At 46.2% G+C, this 23,678-nt stretch overlaps 1 protein-coding gene across 3 annotated transcripts in view; it reads right to left on the reverse strand.

Moving 5' to 3' along the window:
* Positions 1–761: 761 nt before the first annotated feature.
* Positions 762–23,678, reverse strand: part of ankef1a (ankyrin repeat and EF-hand domain containing 1a) — a 98,075-nt gene continuing 75,158 nt past the window's right edge. For all 3 annotated transcript variants that reach the window (XM_038806642.1, XM_038806633.1, XM_038806651.1), the window contains one exon: positions 762–1,426. In XM_038806642.1, coding sequence (XP_038662570.1) covers positions 1,268–1,426 — 159 coding nt within the window. In that variant the 3' untranslated portion in view covers positions 762–1,267. The remainder of the gene's footprint in view (positions 1,427–23,678) is intronic.

Consider the following 23,678-nt stretch of genomic DNA (forward strand, 5'->3'; position numbering starts at 1 on the left):
CCCCTCCCACCTTCCCCCCCCCCCCCCCCCCTCCGCCCTCCTTCCGCATCCCCACACTCAACGCCTGCCGTTCCCCCTGGCACTCTGCTCTCTACACCCCTGGCCCGGTCAGTGCTGCCAGGGGTACCATTGGCAGGCACGACCCATGCCAGCGGTACCCTCCATGGTCCTCATCCGGCACCATCCTGTAGGGGGTGCTGTGGGCATTGCCTTTGGGTGGGCCGTGTGTGCCCTGCTGGTGGTCTGTTAGTGGGGGGGGGGGGGGGGGGGGGGGTTGGTGGGCTGGGGCCTGCAGGTATGTGTCTGGTGATAGCTATGGAGCTCGAGTACTATTTTAAACCAAGGATTGCGTGGTGAAATCATTCTGATTTTCCCAATGGACTCGTCCAGCAAGAAGAGTAGTCAGGCCCACAAATGGCATAAACATTTAAACTATTTTTTTGCCTTTCTTTATGCATCAATAAGAAGTCTTACAACATCAGGTTAAAGTCCAACAGGTTTGTTTTGAGTCACTCGCTTTCGGAGCACAGCTCCTTCATCAGGCGAGTCTTTTACGCATCACATCTGTGCATCAAGGAAGTGGTGGGGGATGTCTCCAAGACCCTTAGGCCTCCCCTTTCCATTTATTGCAAGACTCCCCTGAATCCCTTCACAGCCATTTCCACTGGGCACAGTAGCTCAGGTATGGCCCGATACTGGCATCAGACGCATATGTACCATCCCTCATTTTGAGGAGCATCAAAATATTACATTAGAAAAAGCAAAATCAAATGTTTTTATTGTGGCTTTCATTTGTGTACATACTGGGTGGTACAATGCTTGTGCGCATGCAGCAATGGCATTGCTCTGTCTTTCCCAGGTTGAACACACTTAACATATTGTGGGGAAATATCGGGTGCAATGAAAGCCCTTGATTGGTAACTTGTCTATTAATTGATGAGAAGTCTAAGTCTATAGGAATTAAGCTGGCGTATTGGCTAAAGAAGACCAACATGCTACTGTGAACCATCACTGCTAATGCTTATGAACAATTGTGGGGATGGGAGTAAATCTTGGTTTTCTAATGGGCCGCAGATATTGAAATGTGACAGAGAATCACATTTTTAAACTTTTCTAACACTTTGGAGTCCTTTCTAGGGAGAAAGTAAGAGTTTCACAAGTATTTGAAAGTCCTTGTAACAAAAAACAATTCTATTGTATCTGCTTCCTGTTCATTCACTTTCCTCTGATTAATGTTATCTTTACAAATGCCTGAGTAAAGTCCTCCCTATTTGATTGCTGTGGCTTGTAGTTCCTCCAATTTCTTTTTGAGATTTTTCTTGAAAGGCATCAAGAAATCGTTAAAATCGACTTCGTAGGTGAATCGCTCTCGGTTTTCCACTCTCCTTTGAATGAGCTCTTCGGTTGTTGGTGGGTTACCCCATATCTTCAAAGAAATGGAAAACGCTCTTAAACCACGTGAAATTCAAAAGTGCACATTCACACCAATAACTGACCATTTTAATGCAGCACATGTTCACAATTGATGTGTGTCACCCTTCTTTTTGCGGCAAGGAAGAAACAAAACATTGCAAATTGCACAGCATTTACCTTTTACCCTGATGAAGATCACCAAATTCATTACCTGTGATATAGCTGACAATCCGCTGTAGCCTTTTGTGCAACAAACCACAGGGTGACTTTGGAGGGTTTATCTTTGGTTTTAAAATCTTCCTAATTCTCTGAATGCAGTTGTGTATGTTACATCCAGTTTCAGTTTCAAAACCACTTTGACTGACTTTGGTTTCTGGTGGAGGCCATGGACTGGGTGGTTCCACACAGGGCAGCTCTGGCTCGAGCTCTTTTTGTAGCTACCCTTCTGTTACAAGGACTTTCAAATACTCTGGTTTGAGCTCTTTTTACCTGAAAGTGGAGTAGTTTCAACAGGAAAGTGTAGCTGACAGAGTGGAGGAGAAGTTCCCCCCAAGAGTGGCATGTCTGCTGCTTACCAGACCCGGCAAAAAAAAAGGTTAAGAGCCTGGCCAGGAACTGGAGGAGACCTGTGGCGCAGTAACAATTGTGAAGATGGTGGAGAGGGCAGGCTCATCGCAAGTTGGAAAGCCCCAGATCAAACAGTTGATGGTGTTTATTAAAGAGGAGTTCCACCAGCAACAAAAGGAGATGCACGAGGACCGGTTGAAGGCCATTGAGGGAGCACTGGCACCCTTGAAAGGATTGATGGAGCGAGTGGAGAAATGTCTTGAGGCACAGGGGTCGCAGATAGGGGAGATGGAGAGGATGATATCTGACCACAGTGATCGGGTGGTGGCGTTGATGGCGGAGGTGGGGCTCCTGGTGGACCTTTGGAAGTCGCTAAGTGCAAAGGTAGAGGAGGAGGAGAACAGGTCCAGAGGGCAGAATTTGCATATTATTAGCCTGCTAGAGGGTGTGCAAGGTACAAGTGCCATGCGATACTTCTCAAGGATTCTGGCGAGGCTGGTGGCGGAGGGGGTGCTGGACAAGGCCCCAGTGGTGGGCAGGGCGTACAGGTTCCTAAGGCAAAAGCCGAGATCTGGGCAGCCAGTGGGAGCAATGATTGTGAGGCTCCACAAGTTTGTGGAGAAGGAGAAGATCCTGCGGTGGGCCAGGGAGAAGCGGAACTGCAAATGGGAGGGGAACCGAGTCTGAACTTACCAAGATATCAGTGTGGAGCTGGCGAAGAGGCGTGCTGGATTTAACAAGGCCAAAGCGGTACTATACCAAAGGCAGATTCGGTTTGGGGTACTGAACCCGGAGAAACGATGGGTAACGATGGTCGGGAGTATTATTTTGAAACACCAGAGGAGGCTAATGACTTCATAAGAGAGCATAAATTGGGGGAGAACTGAATGCCGATGGAGGAGCTGGAACTGCAGAGGTTGGAAGATGTGGGTATTATCGGGGGCCGGAGGGTGGGGGATTTTGTTATTGTTGTTGTTTGTTCGGGGGCTATAAGCTTGAATGGGGACACCTGCCCCCCACCCCCTTGCCGTCTGGGATGTATTTTTTTGTAGGGGGTGACTTGGGTTTTGGATGTGTCTTTGTTTATGTGGGGGCGGATAGGGTCCACAGGGAGCTGTTTGCACAGACCTAGGAGGGGAAGCATTGGGGAGGGAAAAAGGAGTAGGTAGGAGGGGCCATTGGGCTGGAGCTGCCATGCAAGCAGGTAATGCTGGTGAATGGAAGTGAGGTGGTGGGAGGTGGCCGTGGGGGATGGCTGGATGGGGGGGAAGGAGGGGCGTGAGAGGAGGTGGATAAAGGGGTGTTCTGGAAAATACAGAATGTGTCATTTGAAACATAGAGGTCTGCCAATATCTGATCGGGGAGAGTGCAGGGAAAGATCCCACAAGAGGTTGGTGGCAGCTGAAGGGCACAGAAACTGTGGGCAGCAATTTCAGTCTATCAGAATGGTTATTACAACCTGCAGCAGGAGAAAGGGAAAAGAAAAAAGTTTTAAAAAATCTCTTTGGGTTGTTGGAAAATTGTGATGGACTGCCCCTTTAAGACCCGAAGTCCGATCCTTATCGGAGGTCCCGATCTCGCGCCAGAGATCAGCCAGCGCGGGCTTCCAGAACAGCAGGAACAAAGAAACCAGCGCGGGCTTCAGACTCCTCCTCTTTCTCCCCACGAGGCAAGAAGCAGGAACAAAGGAACCAGGAGCAGAACACCAGCGGCACCAGAAGAAGGAAGAAGGACAGCAGGAGCAGCAGCAGGAGCGGAGCGGCCCAGGAGAGGGAAGGCCCAGGAGAGAAGCGGCCCAACGGCAGACCAGACCCAGAAGAAAGACGCAGAACGGCAGACCAGACCAGAAGGAAGACGGCCCAGCAGCAGGAGCAGCAGGAGAGGCCCAGGAGAAGAATGCGAGGGAGCAGCAGCCAATGAAGGCAGAAGACAGAGGAAAAGAGAAAACAGCACCAGGAGAGATGACCAGGAGACAGGAAAGAGAAAGAGAGAGAGAGAGAGTCTGAAGGCCTCAACAACCAACCAGACAACATCCAAAAGTAAATAATGTTTTAATTTAATGAAATAGAAAAGAGTATGTTAATAATAAAATAATTTAACCTGAAAAAGTGGTTATTAGCTTACTTCACTTCCTTAAAAACGCAGGACCCGGGACATCGATGCTATTAAGGGGTAAGTAAGTAAAATTCTTCAGTGAAGGTATGAGTTATACCGGGGGATAACTTGAAAGGAGAGTTTGACCCGAATAGCACTCACAGAGGCCTGTACTGGAGTCAGGGAGGGAGTTCCCTGTTCGCCGTTTTAGAATATTGGCCCTTTTGTTCTTAAATATAAGGGGAATTCTAAAACAGAGAGGTGAATTTAGAAAAACATGGCGCCCAGCGTGGAGGCCTAGAATATTAGAAGTTTCTAGGTAAAGCGAGGCTGGAATATTAGAAGTTTCTAGTCTATGTGTGAGTCAAACTTTACCTGCCGAGTTTAGTTTGGAAAGTCAGGTGTGATTGGCTTTTGTAAGGATATTCTGTGGATCGAGGGGACTGAAGCTCAGGTTGGGTGTGAAAATCAGTAGACTAGAAGATACTGACCCTGAAAAAAGTCTGCAAGACATTTTGGTGACAGCACTAAAATCTTGCATCCATTACTGGTAAAAGGGGCTAAAGAATAAATCATCCTCAGAGTAAGGCAGATTGTGCGGACATTTTCTGGAAAATAGGGACGCTTATATTCAGAAACCAATAATCAATCGACCCTTAACTAAAGCAGGAAGATAGTGCCTTGGTCAGCCTTGGATAGGGCCCAGAAAGGGTACTTATCCTTAATTTCAGAGTGCACCTGAAAGGGACAACCAGGAACAGAACTAAAAATCCGAAAATGGCAATTAGGGTAACTCTCATGCCCTGGGATACGGTCAAGAGAAATGTAGAAATGAAAAGGGAATGGAAGAAATTAAAAGAGCAAAAGAAATCCTGGACAAGAGATATGTATCCAGACGGAGATATCTCCCTCTTTGTTAGAGTGCCAAAAGCCCTGCAATATACAGATTCTGTCAGGGTCCTTAAAGCACTTTGTAAGTTTGCATTTGAAAAGCGAGCTGAATCACTAATCGTGTTTGGACACAGACAGAAGCATGCAGCTGCTCAAGTGGGCAAAGTGTGTTCCAAACTGATTAAAATCATTGACGGAGTAAACATGACAGAAATAATACAGATCCCTAGTAAACCCAAAAGTAACTCTGAAGTGGTAGGCAAATATATAAAACAACTGCAGAAAAATGAACCATTAGAAATGGAAAGTGACGAGGAATCAGGCCTAGAATCAGATAGCCGAGAGAATTCGGACCCCTGTGAAAATTTCCCAACGGGATACAATTTTCAATACCCAGAGCCAAGTCTGTTTCAGGAAGAAAATTGGCCTCAGCAATCTGCCACACATAAGAAAGAAGCGTTTATCGATCATTTCGTTGAACCACAAGAAAGTGAAGAGGAACAAGGCATAGTTGGGATTATGGCGCCTCCTGTGATGGGACAGGAAGAATTATCATCCTCATCCGAGAATGAGGAAATAGTCAAACCAAAGAGAGGAATAGGGAATAGAAAAAATTCTAAACCATTAGAAAAAGGGGATTATAGCGATCACTGGAAACACCAACAACCTTCCACTTATCAACCAGTAAATAAGGATGTACCGTATTATATTTATAATCCAGAAGCAGAAATGGTACACCATAGAGATCAGGAAGGATGGGAAAGAGAGGTTACAGCTAGGGGACTTAAAATAGGAGAAATATTAGGCGGAAGTCAACAAATTGATTCTACGAAATTACTAGAATTACCAAACGTTACCCCCAAAGCTAAAATTTGGCAAATGAGCAAAGGGTATGACAGTTTCGGAAGAGCCATGAGTAGGGTAAGGAACAGCACAGAAACACAAGGCCAGATAATAGCAGCACTAAGACCACAGGAAAGGATACAGAATCGTCCAAGACCCCAAAAAACTGCTCCTACTCCAATGGATAGGGCAAGTTATGCTCCACGAGATAGCCAGGTACCAAGTGCAAGGTTTGAAGAATATATAGAATCGGTGGAAGAGTTTGCACAACATAGTACCCCCTATTTTGAGGAAGAACCGGTACGACGACGGATACATTTCTCCGAATATAGGGACCCAGATAGAGGTGCCCCTTTGAGAACACCATGCCCCAGAAGTGAGAAAATAGTTCAGTCATTTACACCAGGTCCAGAGGAAGGACAGGGAGGCATGGTACCGTATAAAATAGTAGCAGCCGTAATGAAGACAGCAGGCCCAAAGAAACATGGGGAGAGTAGAGTTGAGTACTCACAGAGGTTAAAACAGTTAGCGAAGAAAATGGGGGCATCAGGAGAATCCACCAAATTGATTGATTTACATACAGTGGGAGAAATAGTTACAGGCGAAGTCTCAGATTTAATAAATGAGTTAGATTTGGGAAATGAGAGAGCTAATTTAATGAAAGAGATGACAGAGGCAGCATATGCAGGGGAACACCTCACACCATATATCGACCGAATATATGAGGTTAATAAGGAAGAGGGGGTCGATGTAGTCAGATTCCTGAGGGAATTAGGACCCAAGATTCCAGGAGGAAAAAGCCTCTCAACAATACTGTTAACGACCTCTAGAAGAGAAATAGGAAGAGAACTGGTTAAATTTGATTTGGCAGGCAAAGCATTTAAGGATAAACACACAAAAGGGGAACAAAAAAGAGCAGCTGCCCAAAATAATGTTTCAACACAAAATGCTCAGATTAGACCACCAAACCGACAGATACCTGACAAATCGGAACAAAATCCAGCACAACCAGCAATGCCACAACATGGGTATAATTTGCGGTCACAAGGGCCACCTCCACCACAAAATCTAGATTATTTACCAAGGGAACAATTCCTAGCCCTCAGCCAGGAGGAAAGAGACAGATTCATTGAGGATAGGAGAAGAAGAGCAGCTGGTCAGGGGAGGATTGAGCAAGGTAGATATCAACCACCAGAAGGGTATCCGGGACGCTCGCGAGGGGGATTCCGAGGAAGAGGCAGAGGAGGCCCCGGTATATATTGACAGGATTCGGCTTCTCCCCTTAAACAGGCTATACAAAATCTAACAACAGAAACAGACAAAGGAGAATTAGTAGTAGTATACAAGGGGGAAAGATTTATAGTGGACACAGGGGCTGAGATATCAATGATAAGGGAAGAAGCTGGAAATCCGACAGGAAAGAAATACATAGTAGAAGGAGCATTAGGGAATAAGGATATTAGACCAGAAGTTAGATTGGGAGAATTACTGGCAATATCAGGAACTGATAATCTGATGGCAGGGAAAGATTTAATAAAAATAGATACTGGAAAAATAATGATATTAAAACCAATTGATAACATGGAGGAAATAAGGAAACAGAAAGAGAAAAGTATTTTAAATGACGAAGCTTGGAAGAAGATGGAAGAAGTACTGATGGGAGCAAACCTAGCGATAGGTAAGAATGACACAGGTTTGATTAGCCAGCAATTTCAACACACAATTCACGGGGGACAACACAGACCTCAAAAACAGTATCCTTTGCCTAGAGGAGCTAAGAGCGAGCTGGAGATAATAATCAAGGAATTGGAGCAGCAGGGGATTATTCAAGGGGTCACATATGCCTCAACAAATAGTCCACTTCAGGTAGTAAGAAAACCAGATGGTACATTTAGAATGGTAACAAATTACAAAGCTTTAAATAAAGTCACAAAGAAGGACAAGAGATATTTAATAAATCCACAAGCTACCTTAGAGCAAGTCGCGGGAAAAACTTACTTAACCAGTATAGATTTGGCGAATGGATTCTGGAGTGTTCCATTAGACCCAGACAGCAGGGAGAAAACAGCATTCACCTTTGGAACTAAGCATTATGTATTTTGTAGACTTCCACAGGGATATGTTAATTCTCCAAATCACTTTCAGGCAATAATCAGGGAGCTGATTCAAGATGATTTGGCTTTAGTATATATCGATGATATATTAATTGGAGATGACGATCAGGACAAACATGTGGAAAGAGTGGCCAGGATCATTAAGACACTTAGTGAAGCAGGCTTTAAAATAGGGCTAAAGAAATGTCAAATTGGGAGAAGCGAAGTCAACTATTTGGGTTATTCAGTATCGAAGGAAGGTAGAGAGGCCAGTATTGAAATGAGGAAGAAGATAGCTGAAATTACTGCGCCGGTTTCGAAAAAAGGGGTTCAAAAAATAATGGGAATGTTGGGATATCTAAGGCCAGTAGTGAAGGACTTCAGTCTCTATGCTAAAGCCATTTATCAAACCTTGAAGGGGGATTTTATTTGGACCAGCGAGGCCCAGAGAGGGTTAGATCAGCTAAAGACAGCAATTGCGATATCGGGGTCATTAGTTGGGAGACAAGAAGAGGATGATTTAAGCATTAAATTAGACATATATAAAAATGGATATGGTATGGTACTTGCTAATCTTAGCAATCAGACACCTATCAAACATCTGACAGGAAACTGGTCGAGAGCTGAACAAAAGTTTTCAAACATCGAGAAATGTCTAGCAGCTATAACAAAGAGAATAGCAGAGATAGAAAACTTGTCGGGTGGTAAGAAAATTTATGTCACAACTGAGTTTTTGGAGTTAAAGGAGCTAACCAAGAGACAGATTTTCCAGCAAGGCGCGAATACAGCTCGATGGGAAAGATGGGAAACCATTCTTCTAAACCCTGACTTAATGTTTGTTCATAACATTCAAAAGGGACAGAAACTTGATGAGCCAGTTAGTAAAACGGAGTTGGTGAATGCTTGGGTATTATATACTGATGGTAGTAAAGTCAAGAAGGACGAAGAACAAGCCAGATGGGCATTCATTTTAAAAAATTCAGGAAACATAGTAGTGGAGGAACAGGGAATAATCATTGGATCAGCTCAGACAGCTGAGGTAGAGGGAGTATTGCAAGGGTTAAAGGAGTGTCACCAGCGAAAGCTGCAGGAAGTTACCGTTGTAACCGATAGCTTTTTCGTGCAGCAAGGATTGGAGAAAGATTTGGAGTTTTGGAAACTAAACGGTTGGACGAACGGTAGAAATAAACTACTGGAACAGAAAGAACAGTGGGAAGAGATAGATAAAATTTTAGCCGATATGGAGATCCAGACAATTCATCAAAAAGCACACACAAAAGGAATTGGGGAACTGTGTAAGGGGAATCAGGAAGTGGATGAATTAGCCAGACTTAGGACAATAATCTTGGGGACTCTTGGGAACTCAGCAGCCGACCATCAAATGATAATTAAGCAAGTACATGAAGCCACAGGACATGGGGGTCATGTTGTAGTCGCAAGGGAGTTGAAGAAGTTGGGAATTAAAATAGCCTATTGGAGACAACATTTAACTGCAGTAAGGAGAAAATGTGAGAGATGTATGGCCTGTGGAGGACAGAGAGGAAATAAAACATATGGGAGCATAAAAACTGAGAAACCAATGCAGGAATGGTCATTAGATTATGCAGGACCACTTTTTCCCAGAAGCAGCAAAGGTAATTTGTATTTTTTAGTCAAAGCTGATAGCTGCACGGGAGAAATTGACCTTAGAGCAACCAGCAAAGCAAATGGAGCCACAACCAAAAGGATATTGGCAGAAATGATGACCTCCAGAGGTAGACCAGAATCGATCCGAATGGACAACGCGCCACACTTTAGAAACAATACTGTTATTAACTTTTGTGCTGACAGAGGAATAACAATCAATTGGGCCGTGAAATATGCACCTGAGAGTAATGGAATGGCTGAGAGGTCTGTAAGAAAAGTAAAGGATTGGATCATAAAGAATCAGAATAATAAAGGCTGGGATAAAGACATTGAAAGAATAGTATTTGATCTTAATAGCAATCTTGGAACCTCTGTCCCCCAGGGACAAGGAGACCCAAGTGAATCTGGGAATTATCAAGTGGGAGACGAAGTTTGGGTGAAGTTACCAACTAAGACTGCGGGGAAAATCATTCGTGAGACTGTAAAATGTAAAGACAAGATTGTTCAGATTCTGGGTACACATACAATTGAATTAGAGAAGCATGGTGTCTGGAGCAAAAGAAATTGTGTCACGCTTGAAACACACGACCCAGTGAGCATCAGAGGAGTTTGAGATTCTTCGAATCTCACTCAGGGGTGCAATGACAGAAGGAGGCTTGACTACATCAAGGATATGGGAAATAAACCAGTTCAAAAAGAAATGATGGCAAAAGGAATCCGGAAGTCCTGGAGAGGGCACTTCTGGGATAATCCGAATTAAAGAATAGGGCCCTCTCCACCCTTGATCTGTTCATTTGCTTTTTCAGGTGGAAAAAATTAATAACAAACCAGTTCGCAAGAAGGAAGAGAACTACACTCCAATAACAAACCAGTTCGCAAGAAGGAAGAGAACTACACTCCAGAGAAGAATCTGTTCGACAGGATTGGGGGGAAACTAATGATATAATTGGCTACAAATTTGAGGGAATTAAATGACAGAACCCGGGTTAGAAACAAATTAGAATATCAAATTATAACTGGACAGTGAAACCCCCGGTCAGACATCTCTAACTGGACATTAGTTGATGGATGATCTGTGGTCTCCATGGGGTATGTACTACGCAGTGGAATCATTAAGGTCTCGGCAGCAGATAGCAGCGACTGACGAGGAACCCCAATATGATAAATGATAATAGGTTAAGAATTTTAGTAGCTTGATACTACGGCGGGAAAATTGTTACCAATGCAACAAAACAATATTGCATTGAAGAGCTATAATCGTTGATAAGAAAATTTTTTTTATTTTTATGTAAATTGATAGGGACTGTTGTATATATATGATAAGGGGGGTATGTGTGTCGTTAAATAACTTGATCCGCATTTCTAAACTGTGAATGTTCTAATAGAGGGTTAGTTTAGTATGTAATAATGATTGTTCCAAAAGCCAAGAAGCGATGTTTCGATATTGATATTAAATTGTAAACAGTTAAAGACAAAGACCCAACGGAATGTGGGTCATACAGACCCATATCTCTGCTAAATGCAGACGCCAAAATACTGGCCAAAATCCTAGCCAAGAGGCTAGAAGACTGTGTACCTGAGGTGGTCACAGAGGACCAGACGGGCTTTGTCAAAGGTAGACAGCTTACCGCGAACATCAGGCGCCTGCTGAACGTGATAATGACCCCCTCCGGGGAGAGAACACAAGAGGTGATCGTCTCCCTGGACGCAGAAAAGGCCTTCGACAGAGTCGAGTGGAAATACCTCATAGAGGTACTGGAGCGGTTCGGGCTTGGAACAGGGTTCACCGCTTGGGTAAAGCTCCTGTACAACGCTCCCATGGCGAGTGTACAGACCAACAATACCAACTCCCAATACTTCCAGCTGCACAGGGGCACCAGACAAGGATGCCCACTGTCCCCGCTGCTGTTCGCACTAGCAATTGAACCACTAGCAATCGCGCTCAGGGCAGCAAAAAATTGGAGGGGGATCCGAAGGGGAGGTAGAGAGCACAGAGTCTCACTCTATGCGGATGATCTGCTCCTCTATATCTCGGACCCACAAAGCAGCATGGACGGAATCATCGCGCTCCTGAAAGAGTTTGGAGCCTTCTCGGGCTACAAACTCAACATGAGCAAAAGTGAGATCTTCCCAGTACACCCGCAAGGGGGGGGGGGGCAGCACTAAAGGGGCTGCCGTTCAATCAAGCCTGACATAAATTCCGCTACCTGGGGATCCAAATAGCCCATGACTGGAAAGGGATCCACAAATGGAACCTCACCAGCCTGACGGAGGAAGTTAAAAAGGACCTGCAAAGATGGAACACACTCCCGCTCTCCCTCGCGGGGAGAGTTCAGATGATCAAAATGAACGTACTGCCCAGGTTCCTCTTCCTGTTTAGATCCATTCCGATCTACATCCCCAAGGCCTTTTTCAAAGCGCTGGACAAACTCATCATGGCGTTCGTATGGGGGGGTAAAAATGCTAGGATCCCAAAGAAGATCTTACAAAAAACAAAAACCAGGGGAGGGCTAGCCCTCCCGAATCTACAATTCTACCACTGGGCAGCAACAGCCGAGCGAGTAAGGGGATGGATCCAGGAGCCAGAGGCTGAGTGGGTGCGTGCGGAGGAGGCCTCCTGCATGGGAACCTCCCTCCGGGCCCTCGCCACGGCAGCACTCCCATCCCCACCCAAAAAAACACTCCAGCAGCCCAGTGGTGACAGCCACCCTCCAATCCTGGAACCAACTGCGGCAGCAACTTGGCCTGACCAAAATGTCGAACAGGGCTCCCATCTGCAACAACCATAGGTTCACACCAGCACTGACTGACGCCACCTTCAAAAGGTGGAGGCAGGACGGGGGGACACTGACAGTCAGGGACCTATACACGGACGACAGGATCGCAACACTGGACGAACTGACAGAGAAATTTCAGCTAGCTGGGGGGAACGAGCTACGGTACCTGCAGCTCAAAAACTTCCTACGAAAGGAGACAAGGACGTACCCACAACCGCCACGACAGACACTACTGGAAGACCTACTGGACGCAAGTATCCTAGAGAAAGGGAACTGTAGTGACATGTATGACCGACTGGTAGATAGGGACGACACCGTACTGGACGCAACAAGAAGGAAATGGGAGGACGACCTGGGGATGGAGATAGGGTGGGGACTCTGGAGCGAAGCACTGCATAGGGTCAACTCCACCTCCACGTGCGCAAGGCTCAGCCTGACGCAACTAAAAGTGGTACATAGAGCCCACTTAACAAGAACCCGTATGAGTAGGTTCTTCCCGGAGGTGGAAGACAGATGTGAACGGTGCCAAAGAGGCCCGGCCAACCACGCCCACATGTTCTGGTCTTGCCCCAGACTCGTGGAGTACTGGACAGCCTTCTTCGAGGTTATGTCCAAAGTGGTGGGAGTGAGGGTGGAGCCATGCCCGATAGTGGCGGTCTTCGGGGTTTCAGAACAGCCAGATCTATTCCTGGGGAGGAGGGCGGACGCCCTTGCCTTTGCCTCCCTGATCGCCCGCCGTAGAATCCTGTTTGGCTGGCGGTCAGCAGCACCGCCCAGAGCTGCGGACTGGCTGTCCGACCTCTCGGAATCTCTCCAAATGGAGAAAATCAAATTTGCCATCCGAGGGTCGGACGACGGCTTCCACAGAACGTGGGAGCCATTCATGCAACTGTTCCAGGACCTATTTGTGGCCAATGTACAAGAGGAAGAATAGTCGGGGGAAGGTAGCGGGAGGGGGGGGGGCTACAGGTTCGGTACGGGGGTTCGATGGCTAGCTAAGGCCCAAAACCAAACTAAATAAACATGTTGAGGGGGGGGGGGGGGGGGGGGGCGGGCGCAGTTACTACTACGAAGATGCCTACCTGTAAATATGTATGTTAATTTTTGCGTGTTTGTTTGTTTTTTTTTTTTGTTCTTTTTCTCTCCTAACAATTTGTAATTTGTTCAATATAAAATATGAAAACTGAATAAAAACATTTATAAAAAAAAAAAATTGTAAACAGTTGAAAACATGTAAAGTGTAACACACAGTCTATTGGTTAGGTAATGAATAAGGTGTTAAGATAAGATAAAAAATTTACTATGTATAGAACAATAGGGAGAATTTGTTTGGGAAGAAAAAAAAAAGAGACGGTTCAATGCGGTTTTGTAAATGCTGAAATGAAAAATATACACGTTGTCAGAAAGATGTTCTCTCATGTAAACCAGGGGTTGGCAGACTTACATGATTCACGACAATGTTAGACATTAATGGGGAAGTTAGGAATACAAGCAGGATCAATTGAACATTTTAAATTAATAAGACTAGGGGATCAGTGGGGGGTACAAGATATCACAATTACCACATTCCAATCAGAAATGGAAAACAAGTTGGACTGGAACGGAAAACAAGACTCGTATTGACACTGGTCTGTGATATGCATACAAATGACAATGGTCAGGGATGTAGGTTAGTACAATTGGATGGGGGGACAATAAACCAAATTATAGTAATGTTTCAAATGTCAAGACGGGGTGTTCTGGAAAATACAGAATGTGTCATTTGAAACATAGAGGTCTGCCAATATCTGATCGGGGAGAGTGCAGGGAAATATCCCACAAGAGGTTGGTGGCAGCTGAAGGGCACAGAAACTGTGGGCAGCAATTTCAGTCTATCAGAATGGTTATTACAACCTGCAGCAGGAGAAAGGGAAAAGAAAAAAGTTTTTAAAAATCTCTTTGTGTTGTTGGAAAATTGTGATGGACTGCCCCTTTAAGACCCGAAGTCCGATCCTTATCGGAGGTCCCGATCTCGCGCCAGAGATCAGCCAGCGCGGGCTTCCAGAACAGCAGGAACAAAGAAACCAGCGCGGGCTTCAGACTCCTCCTCTTTCTCCCCACGAGGCAAGAAGCAGGAACAAAGGAACCAGGAGCAGAACACCAGTGGCACCAGAAGAAGGAAGAAGGACAGCAGGAGCAGCAGCAGGAGCGGAGCGGCCCAGGAGAGGGAAGGCCCAGGAGAGAAGCGGCCCAACGGCAGACCAGACCCAGAAGAAAGACGCAGAACGGCAGACCAGACCAGAAGGAAGACGGCCCAGCAGCAGGAGCAGCAGGAGAGGCCCAGGAGAAGAATGCGAGGGAGCAGCAGCCAATGAAGGCAGAAGACAGAGGAAAAGAGAAAACAGCACCAGGAGAGATGACCAGGAGACAGGAAAGAGAAAGAGAGAGAGAGAGAGTCTGAAGGCCTCAACAACCAACCAGACAACATCCAAAAGTAAATAATGTTTTAATTTAATGAAATAGAAAAGAGTATGTTAATAATAAAATAATTTAACCTGAAAAAGTGGTTATTAGCTTACTTCACTTCCTTAAAAACGCAGGACCCGGGACATCGATGCTATTAAGGGGTAAGTAAGTAAAATTCTTCAGTGAAGGTATGAATTATACCGGGGGATAACTTGAAAGGAGAGTTTGACCCGAATAGCACTCACAGAGGCCTGTACTGGAGTCAGGGAGGGAGTTCCCTGTTCGCCGTTTTAGAAGATTGGCCCTTTTGTTCTTAAATATAAGGGGAATTCTAAAACAGAGAGGTGAATTTAGAAAAACAGGGGGAGGGGGGATGTGACATGACAGCATTGGAGACTGAGCGTGGTCATGGGCGGAGAAGGGGGCCATCTTGTATGGGTCCGGTTCAGGGCAAAATTCAAAGAGGTAGAATCAGAAGGGGATGATAGCGGAAGGTAGAGAAGAGTAGAAGCGTAAGCCTCCGGTACAATTTGTAACAAGGAATGCATGGGGACTGAACGGACCAGTGAAGATGTCGCGAGTCTTCGCGCAATTGAGAAGTTTGAAGGCGGGGGTGATCTTTTTGCAGGGGACGCACCTCTGGGTTAAGGATCAGGTCAGGTTGATAAAGGGATGGGCGCGTCAGGTATTCCACTCGGGGTTTGAATCAATCGCGGGGGGTGGCTATTTTGCTGAGCAAATGGACGGGGTTTGTAGGGGCCAAGGAAGTGCAGGGCCCGGGTGGGAGGTGATGTGTTACATACTCTGGGATAACACAGGCTGCAGCTTTGACCAAAAGATACTCCAGACCTTGAAGTAAGTTCAATGTGATTTATTGAACCATTAGCACAGTTCTCTATGAGTTCGACTCTCCTGCTAATCTTGCTCTAGCAACTCAGTCTAACTAACCAGTCTGCTCTAAGCCACGTGGTGGGTGTGATGCTTCTGATCTGCCCCTGTCCTTCTCTCTAAGTGTCGCCTGTGGAAAGAGAAAGAGCATGTGAGCCCTGTCCTTTTATATGGGTTGCCCCCTTGTGGTAGTGTCACTTCTGGATGTCTTGACTGCCCATTGGTCGTGTACTATTCTATGTTTTCATTAGCTGTATGTCTGCATGTCATGACATCTCCGGTGCTCCCTCTAGTGTTGACTTAGTTGTAGTGTATTTGCATTAACCCCTTGTGTATTTACAGTAGTGCATATCACCACATCCCCCCTTTTTCCATGTTACATATTTTCTGTACTTTGTTAAAGAAAATTGAACAAAATAAGTAGATAAGTGATGACATGTACAAGTCATGATGACAGTGATGATTATACAATACCAAATAAGACGTATGAGTCTAAAGTTCATGAATTTATACGGTCGAGGGGCTTTCTTGTTTTGTTATTGAAGTGTCGATGTTGATGTTGTCATTTCCTTGTGAACACCATCAGTGTCCCTGTGCTTAAGGAACCAAGAAGTCATCAGGAGGTGTTTAAGTGGTCAAATCATTTTGTTGTCAGATTTGGACTCTTTTTCTTTTTCGATGCTTGTGGTAGTCATTCTTGAAGTCATCTTTCCTGTCTGACCTGGACTGGTGTCTGTATTTGCGGTATTAATGCCGTATGTCAGCTGCCTTGAATGCTGGTCTGCTTGTTTGTAGTGTAGCAAATGTGAATTTGTAAGATGCGTTATCATGCCATAGTATGTCTGCACACTTGTCATGGTCTTGAGCTGTGCTGTGAGAGTGTCCTGCATTGGTAGAGTTGTACCATGTCATACCAGTTGTTGTTCCAGTGTTGTAGTTTTTGCCGTGCTTGTCGTTGACGTTGGTGCCTTTGGTACGCTTCTTGTTGTTGTCAGTGTTGTTGTTTTTGTAGGTTTTATTGTTGTGTTTGTTGCGCTCAATGACCACACCGAGTGGATAATGTGAGTCCTTCACAAAGTTTTTGTGTCAGTGTCCTTTGTGGCATCTGCTGTTTCATTGAGCGTGCCGTCTCTGATTCCTCGACGCTCCCCTTCTGGAATCATGTCCGGTTCACTGGAATCACCTTTGGCTTGTCGATGCTCCCCATCTGGAACCCTTTCTGGTTCACCTGAATCACCTTTGGTTTCTTGATGCTCCCCGTCTGGAATCATTTCAGGTTCTTGTGGAGAGGCTCGAGTAGATGAGGTTTGAATTAATGTGGTGTCACTGGAGTAACTAGTAGCCTCACTTTGGTTGTCAAGTGCCTCTGTACATACTAGCTGAGATCTGTCAGTTTCGCTGAGATGTCGCACATCTTGTATGGGAATTTTGAAGCCTTCGTCACTTGTCTCACACACAGTGGGTAGACCTTCAGTGTCTTCTTGTCGGTTAGTTGAGCTGGATAGACTGTCAGAGTCTTCTTCTGGTGGCTCATATAATTAGGGTAGACTGTTATAGTCTTTTTGTTGTTCACGTGAGCGTGGTAGACTATCATAGTCTTCTTGCTATGCACTTGAGCGCGGCGGACTTGCATCGTCTGCTGCCGGTTGCTCAGATAAGGTTGCTAGACCTTCATGGTCTTGTTCATGCAAGGACTGCGCTCTGGAGTGTTCCGTTGCTTCCATCGTGGAGTCTGTCAATGAGCTGGCTGTGGAGACATGTACCGCTCTCTCTGTGGTTCCCTGTGTGGAGTCATGCAGTGGTCTCGCTGTGGAGTCGATCTGTGCGCTCTCAACGGAGTTGTGCAGTGGTCTCGATGTGGAGTCTGTCTGTGTTCTCTGTGTGGAGACTTGCCTTGGTCTCGCTGTGGAGTCTGTCTTCGCTTCCTGTGCGGAGTGACTCTTCATGGTGCGTGGACCACTCTGTGTGGAGTCGGGGACTCTTCGTGGTGCGTGGACCACTGGTTTGGCGTCAGGCCGCTCTCTGTGGATTTGCACCACTCTCTGTCGCTTAGCATCAGGGCGCAGCAGAATCCTGTACTCAGGGGTCGGGATGTCGTCTATGCTGTGCTCAGGATCCTCAAATCCGAAGAACTTGTCCATGACTGTGCCGGATGCTTCAATGTACAACACATCTTGTTGTGGTTTGGATTTGGTACTGAGGTTGCCACGTCCAATGATGAAATCATCGTCTGAGTCGTAGTCTTCAAGGACTAAATCATTTCTTAAGGCGGTGCTAACTGCTTGTTGCAGGGTTCTGCGGAGGATATTTTCATCTACTGGTCGAAGTTCAGGCATTGTGCTGTCTTTCCAGGTGAAAGAATTGTGTTTCGTGGCTTAAAATATCTTGGGACATTTCACATTTAAGTGGGCGTGGTCCAGGGCCTCTCACGTCATGCCGCTTGTGACGTAGAGCGTAGGAATGGATTGCACATACGCAAGTCGCTTTTCCTGTACTGTGCTCTCTTTGCGCAACTGCGCATGCGCAAAACACTGTTTTGCCGGTTCGCGTCTTCTGGGGAACTGCGCATGTGCAGCTCCTTTTGCAAGATGGCTGCCAATCAAAACTGCCATTTGCTTCTGTTGCAGGCCTACCTATGCCTCGTGGTGAGTATAGGCTCCAGTTTTACGAATTTTTTTTGTGTTCACCTTGCAGTAGTTTTCAAACTTGTCCAGGACTGTCTGGAAGTCTCTCTTGTCCTACCCTTTGGAGTACTTAAAAGAGTTGAAGATTTCTGTTGCACTTTCACCCGCAATGGTGAGTAGACGATCTATCTTCTCAGCATCGGCCACGCCATCTAGGTCGGATGCTACAATATAAATCTCAAATCTCTGCTTGAATGCACGGCAGTCGGCACTGAGATTGCTGTGGTACCTGAGCTGCTGAGGAACCGGAATCTCAATAATTTTGCCTGGGTGCTGTTGATGGTAGTGACGGATCTTGCTGAATTGAACTATATAGATTCAACAGGCACTACTGGTACCATGATGTGTTATGTACTCTGGGATAACACAGGCTGGAACTCGATGCAGCTTTGACCAAAAGATACTCCAGGCCTTGAAGTAAGTTCAATGTGATTTATTGAACCATTAGCACAGTTCTCTATGAGTTCGACTCTCCTGCTAATCTTGCTCCAGTAACTCAGTCCAACTAACCAGTCTGCTCTAAGCCACGCGGTGGGTGTGATGCTTCTGACCTGCCCCTGTCCTTCTCTCTAAGTGTCGCCTGTGGAAAGAGAAAGAGCATGTGAGCCCTGTCCTTTTATATGGGTTGCCCCCTTGTGGTAGTGTCACCTCTGGGTGTCTTGACTGCCCATTGGTCGTGTACTATTCTATGTTTTCATTAGCTGTATGTCTGCATGTCATGACATCTCCGGTGCTCCCTCTAGTGTTGACTTAGTTGTAGTGTATTTACATTAACCCCTTGTGAATTTACAGTGATGCAAAGCACCACAGGAGATAGGTGATAGTGAGCGGGGTGCTGGGGGGGGGGGGGGGGGGGGGGGGGGGAGAACAGCGGTAGTGGTAGTGAATTATATGCGTCGAGTTGGGATGAACTTTGTGAAGGACTTGTCGGGATAGATTCTTGACCTAGACATGCTTCAGTTGATTATGGAGGTGACTTCAGCTGTGTGCTCCGCGGAACCCAGGGTGGATAGGTCGAGCTCGAAGTCAATGGGAAAGTTGAGGATCGTGAAGGAATTGGGAGTTCTATGGAATGGATGGGAATGGTGGACCTGTGGAGGTTAAGGAACCTGGGGGGGGGGGGGAGAACTCCTTTTCGCACATGTGCAAGATATACTCCAGAATTGATGTCTTTTTAGTAGTGAGTCGAGCGGCGCTGGTGGGGGTGGAGCACGCGGGAATCGTGATCACAGAGCCTTCTCCATCTCAGAGAGCCTTCACACCTTAGGCTTTGACTTATTTAGTCGGGGGTCCAAAACACAATTCAAATCCCCGCCCATAATCAGCTGGTGTGAATCCAAATTTGAGGATCAACTATAGCAGCCTGTTAATAAAATTGTGTTGTCCCAATTTGGGGCGTATACATTGACAAGTGCGCCCGCTATCAGCCCACTAACCATGACATACCTCCCATTCGGATCCATAAAAATCTTTCCTGCCGAGAAGGCTACCCTTCTGTTTATCAGGATCGCAGGCCCCCGACCCTGCTATCGAACCCCAAATAAAAATCTGCCTCACCCTAGTCTCTTATCCGCAAAATGGGTCTCCTGTAACAGCACCACATTCACTTTCACTGTCCTCTGGTGCGTAAACATCATAGATCTCTCAAACCCCGCACATTCCATGTAATCAGCTGAATGGGGGAGTCAGGCACTCCCGTCCCTTGAGACAGTCCAGCAACCCTCTGAGAAGGGCCGGAGCCAGGCTCACCCAAGAATGGACACCAGATCCCCAGCACAACCAGGTAATGAAGCGTTCCCAGTCACCGTCACCCTGTCCCCCCTCATCATCACCCACCAATACCATACCCAAACAAATAAACTATAGGCAAAACACCAAATAACCCCTCTCCCTTACCAAACCCTACCCGCTCCGATTTATATAGCTCCTGAGCTCAAACTGATTGAATCACCCCGCCCCCGCTTGTATAAACCACAGTTAACTCCATCTGTCCGCTTCCTAAAAACCCTCCCCTCTTCTCCAAACATATTTCCTTCTGCCCATATAAAATGCGATTTCCTATTTCAACCCCAATCTTAACTAACTAATTAACAATAACAGAAAACAACACCCATTCCACCAATCGCCATAATACAATCCGTCAAATAAAGCGACAGGCAGTACCATCCTCTTCAAATATTAATAAGAATGAACAGACAAATTGAAAAATCCAAACAATCCTCCCATCTTCTCCAAAGACATTACCTTCAGTCCGTATAAAATATCATTACTTCAACCCCAATCCATTTCTAAAGACGAACACCACAGTTTCCTCTGGAGTCTTGAAATAATGGTGTTCATTCTCGTAGTTTACCCAAAGACGTGCTGGTAAATCATGCCAAACCGAGCTTTCTTACGATACAATGTGCCTTAGCCTTGTTAAAAGCTGCACGCCTTCTGCAAGCTCGGAACCAACATCTTCATATATTCGCACCACATGGTCCTCCCCTCTGCTATTCTGATGCCCCTTTGCCCATATTAGCAAGCCGACCACCCTCAAATTCTGTCTTCTTTTTAAAAAAAAATTATTCAGGACATTTTCACATATATACATAAAATATGAGAAGAACAGCAAGACAACTCAATAAACAACCACAACCCACCTGCCCCGGACAGCCACACACCGCCACATATCGCCTTCCCATTTTAACCTCCTTAACACCCCAAACCCCCCTTACCCCCCACCACCCCTGCTGACTCCTAAATCCTTCTTGAAGATAGCGATAAGTGACTTCCACTGGTGCGTGAACCCCTCTGCTGACCCTCGCAGAGCCAACTTGACCTTTTCCAGCCTCAGGACTTCTGCCAGGTCGCTCACCCACATTCCCACTTTCGGCAGCTGAGTCCCGCCATCTGAGCAAAATCCATCTCCGGGCTATCAGCGAGGTAAAGGCCAAAACACCGGCCTCTCACACCCCCTAGACACCCCGAGTCTTCCAACACCCCAACTGTTGCTACCTCCGTACTCGGAACCAAACCCACATCCAACACCTCGGGAGCATGTCTGAGAACCCCTGCCAGAATCCCCCCAATTTTGGACATGTAAATGTGATTCCCGGGCCCCCCGCGCACCTATCTTCTACCCCCTGTAAAAAACCTACTCACCCTCGCCACCATCATGTGGACTCTGTGCACCACCTTAAACTGGATGAGGCTTAACCTCGCACATGACGAGGACACGTTCACCCCCGGCCCACGTCTCGGCCTGCACTTCCCCACCCAGCTCCTCCTCCCATTTACGCTTAATATCTCGCATCAAGGCCCCCTCCCACTCCATTAATTTGTTATAGATATCCAACCCCTCCCCTGTTTCATCCTTTGCCATCAATTTGTCCTACAGCCCCAGGGGCGGCAGCCCAAGAAAGGACAGCACCCCTTTCCTCACGAAGTCCCGAAACTGCAGCCTAAAGCCATTCCCCCTGGGCAACTCATACACTTCCTCCAAGTCTTCCAGCCCTGCACATTTGTCCTCTATAAACACTGCTTGCTGAAGTCTAGGTCTGACACCTAGACTCTTTCCCATGCCCAATTGATATCCCGAAAACCGGCCCAATTCCCCCAAAATCTCCATGAAGGGGGTGGTCTAGCAGTGAGACCTCTTAAAACTGAATAGCTAGGATGCCACTAGAGTAGTTTTACATAAGTTAGTTTAGTAAGGATTCAGATTCATTATAGAAAGTGTACTGGGTAATCATTATTAACCATTACACCTGTATTTTAGGACATAGTAGTGATCATCTGGCGACAAGCAGTGGCCACAATGCATGATGGGATTTAGGCTAGCTGACTTTCCTATGTTTTGAGATGCAGGAGATGTGTGATCAGCAAATTATTAGGAAACACAAGTTTTTATCAGTGGCCCCCGATATCCTCTGGAAGCGAAAAGGAAGCTCCTTTTGATATCCTGGCTCTCTGAAACAATCCATGGAGTAAAGAGGATGCCAGTTCTGCCATGCTGTCTCTCATGAACAATGCAGAATGCTAAAATGGGACAAAACAATTTAGGATTATTCGGATTGACGTCAAAACTTTGTAAACACAGCTATCAGGATGAGGCTCAATCATGGGCTGATGGAATTTTATTGGCTAAGGTGGGAGACAGTGGTGTGGTGTGGACGTGGGAGACAGTGGTATGGTGGTAATGTCACTGGACTAGTAATCCAGAGGCTCAGGCTGATGCTCTGTTAACATGGGTTCAAATCCCACGCTGGCAAGTGGTGGAATTTAAAAAGGGGCAGCACGGTAGCACAAGTGGATAGCACTGTGGCTTCACAGCACCAGGGTCCCAGGTTCGATTCCCTGCTGGGTCACTGTCTGTGCAGAGTCTGCACATTCTCCTCGTGTCTGTGTGGGTTTCCTCCGGGTGCTCCAGTTTCTTCCCACAGTCCAAAGACATGCAGGTTAGTGGATTGGCCATGATAAATTGCCCTTAGTGACCAAAAAGGTTAGACGGGTTTATTGGGTTACGTGGATTGGGTGGAAGCGAGGGCTTAAGTGGGTCGGTGCAGACTTGATGGGCTGAATGGCCTCCTTCTGCACAGCATGTTCTATGTTCTAAGGTTTAAACAAGACAGCTTCTGGGATTGGATCGAGTCCAACAGGGGTGGGCTATTGATTTTTGGAAATTGTATAATTGTTGTGTTTTTATCAGTGTTTAGTAGATAGATCTTGGCAAACATCCAGATCTCATCTCCATGTACACATAACCAAGCTTTGATTAATAAATAAGCCATTTTATCCAGATTGCTGGTGTGTACTCTGTATTGCCCTCTGTACCTGATAAATGACCTGGAGGAAGGTATAGGTGGTCTGATTAGCAAGTTTGCTTGGCGGAGTTGCAGATAGCGAGGAGGACTGTCAGAGAATACAACAAAATATAGATAGATTGGAGAGTTGGGCAGAGAAATGGCAGATGGAGTTCAATCCAGGCAAATGCGAGGTGATGCATTTTGGAAGATCAAATTCAAGAGCGAACTATATGGTCAATGGAAGGGTCTTGGGGAAAATTGATGTGCAGAGAGATCTGGGAGTTCAGGTCCATTGTACCCTGAAGGTGGCAACGCAGGTTGATAGAGTGGTCAAGAAGGCATACAGCATGCTTGCCTTCATCGGCCGGGGTATTGAGTACAAGAGTTGGCAGGTCATGTTACAGTTATATAGGACTTTGGTTCGGCCACATTTGGAATACTGCGTGCAGTTCTGGTCGCCACATTACCAGGAGGATGTGGATGCCTTGGAGAGGGTGCAGAGGAGGTTCACCAGGATGTTGCCTGGTGTGGAGGGTGCTAGCTATGAAGAAAGGTTGAGTAGATTAGGAT

Source organism: Scyliorhinus canicula, chromosome 1 (assembly GCF_902713615.1).
Source record: "Scyliorhinus canicula chromosome 1, sScyCan1.1, whole genome shotgun sequence".
Taxonomy (NCBI): Eukaryota; Metazoa; Chordata; class Chondrichthyes; order Carcharhiniformes; family Scyliorhinidae; genus Scyliorhinus; species Scyliorhinus canicula.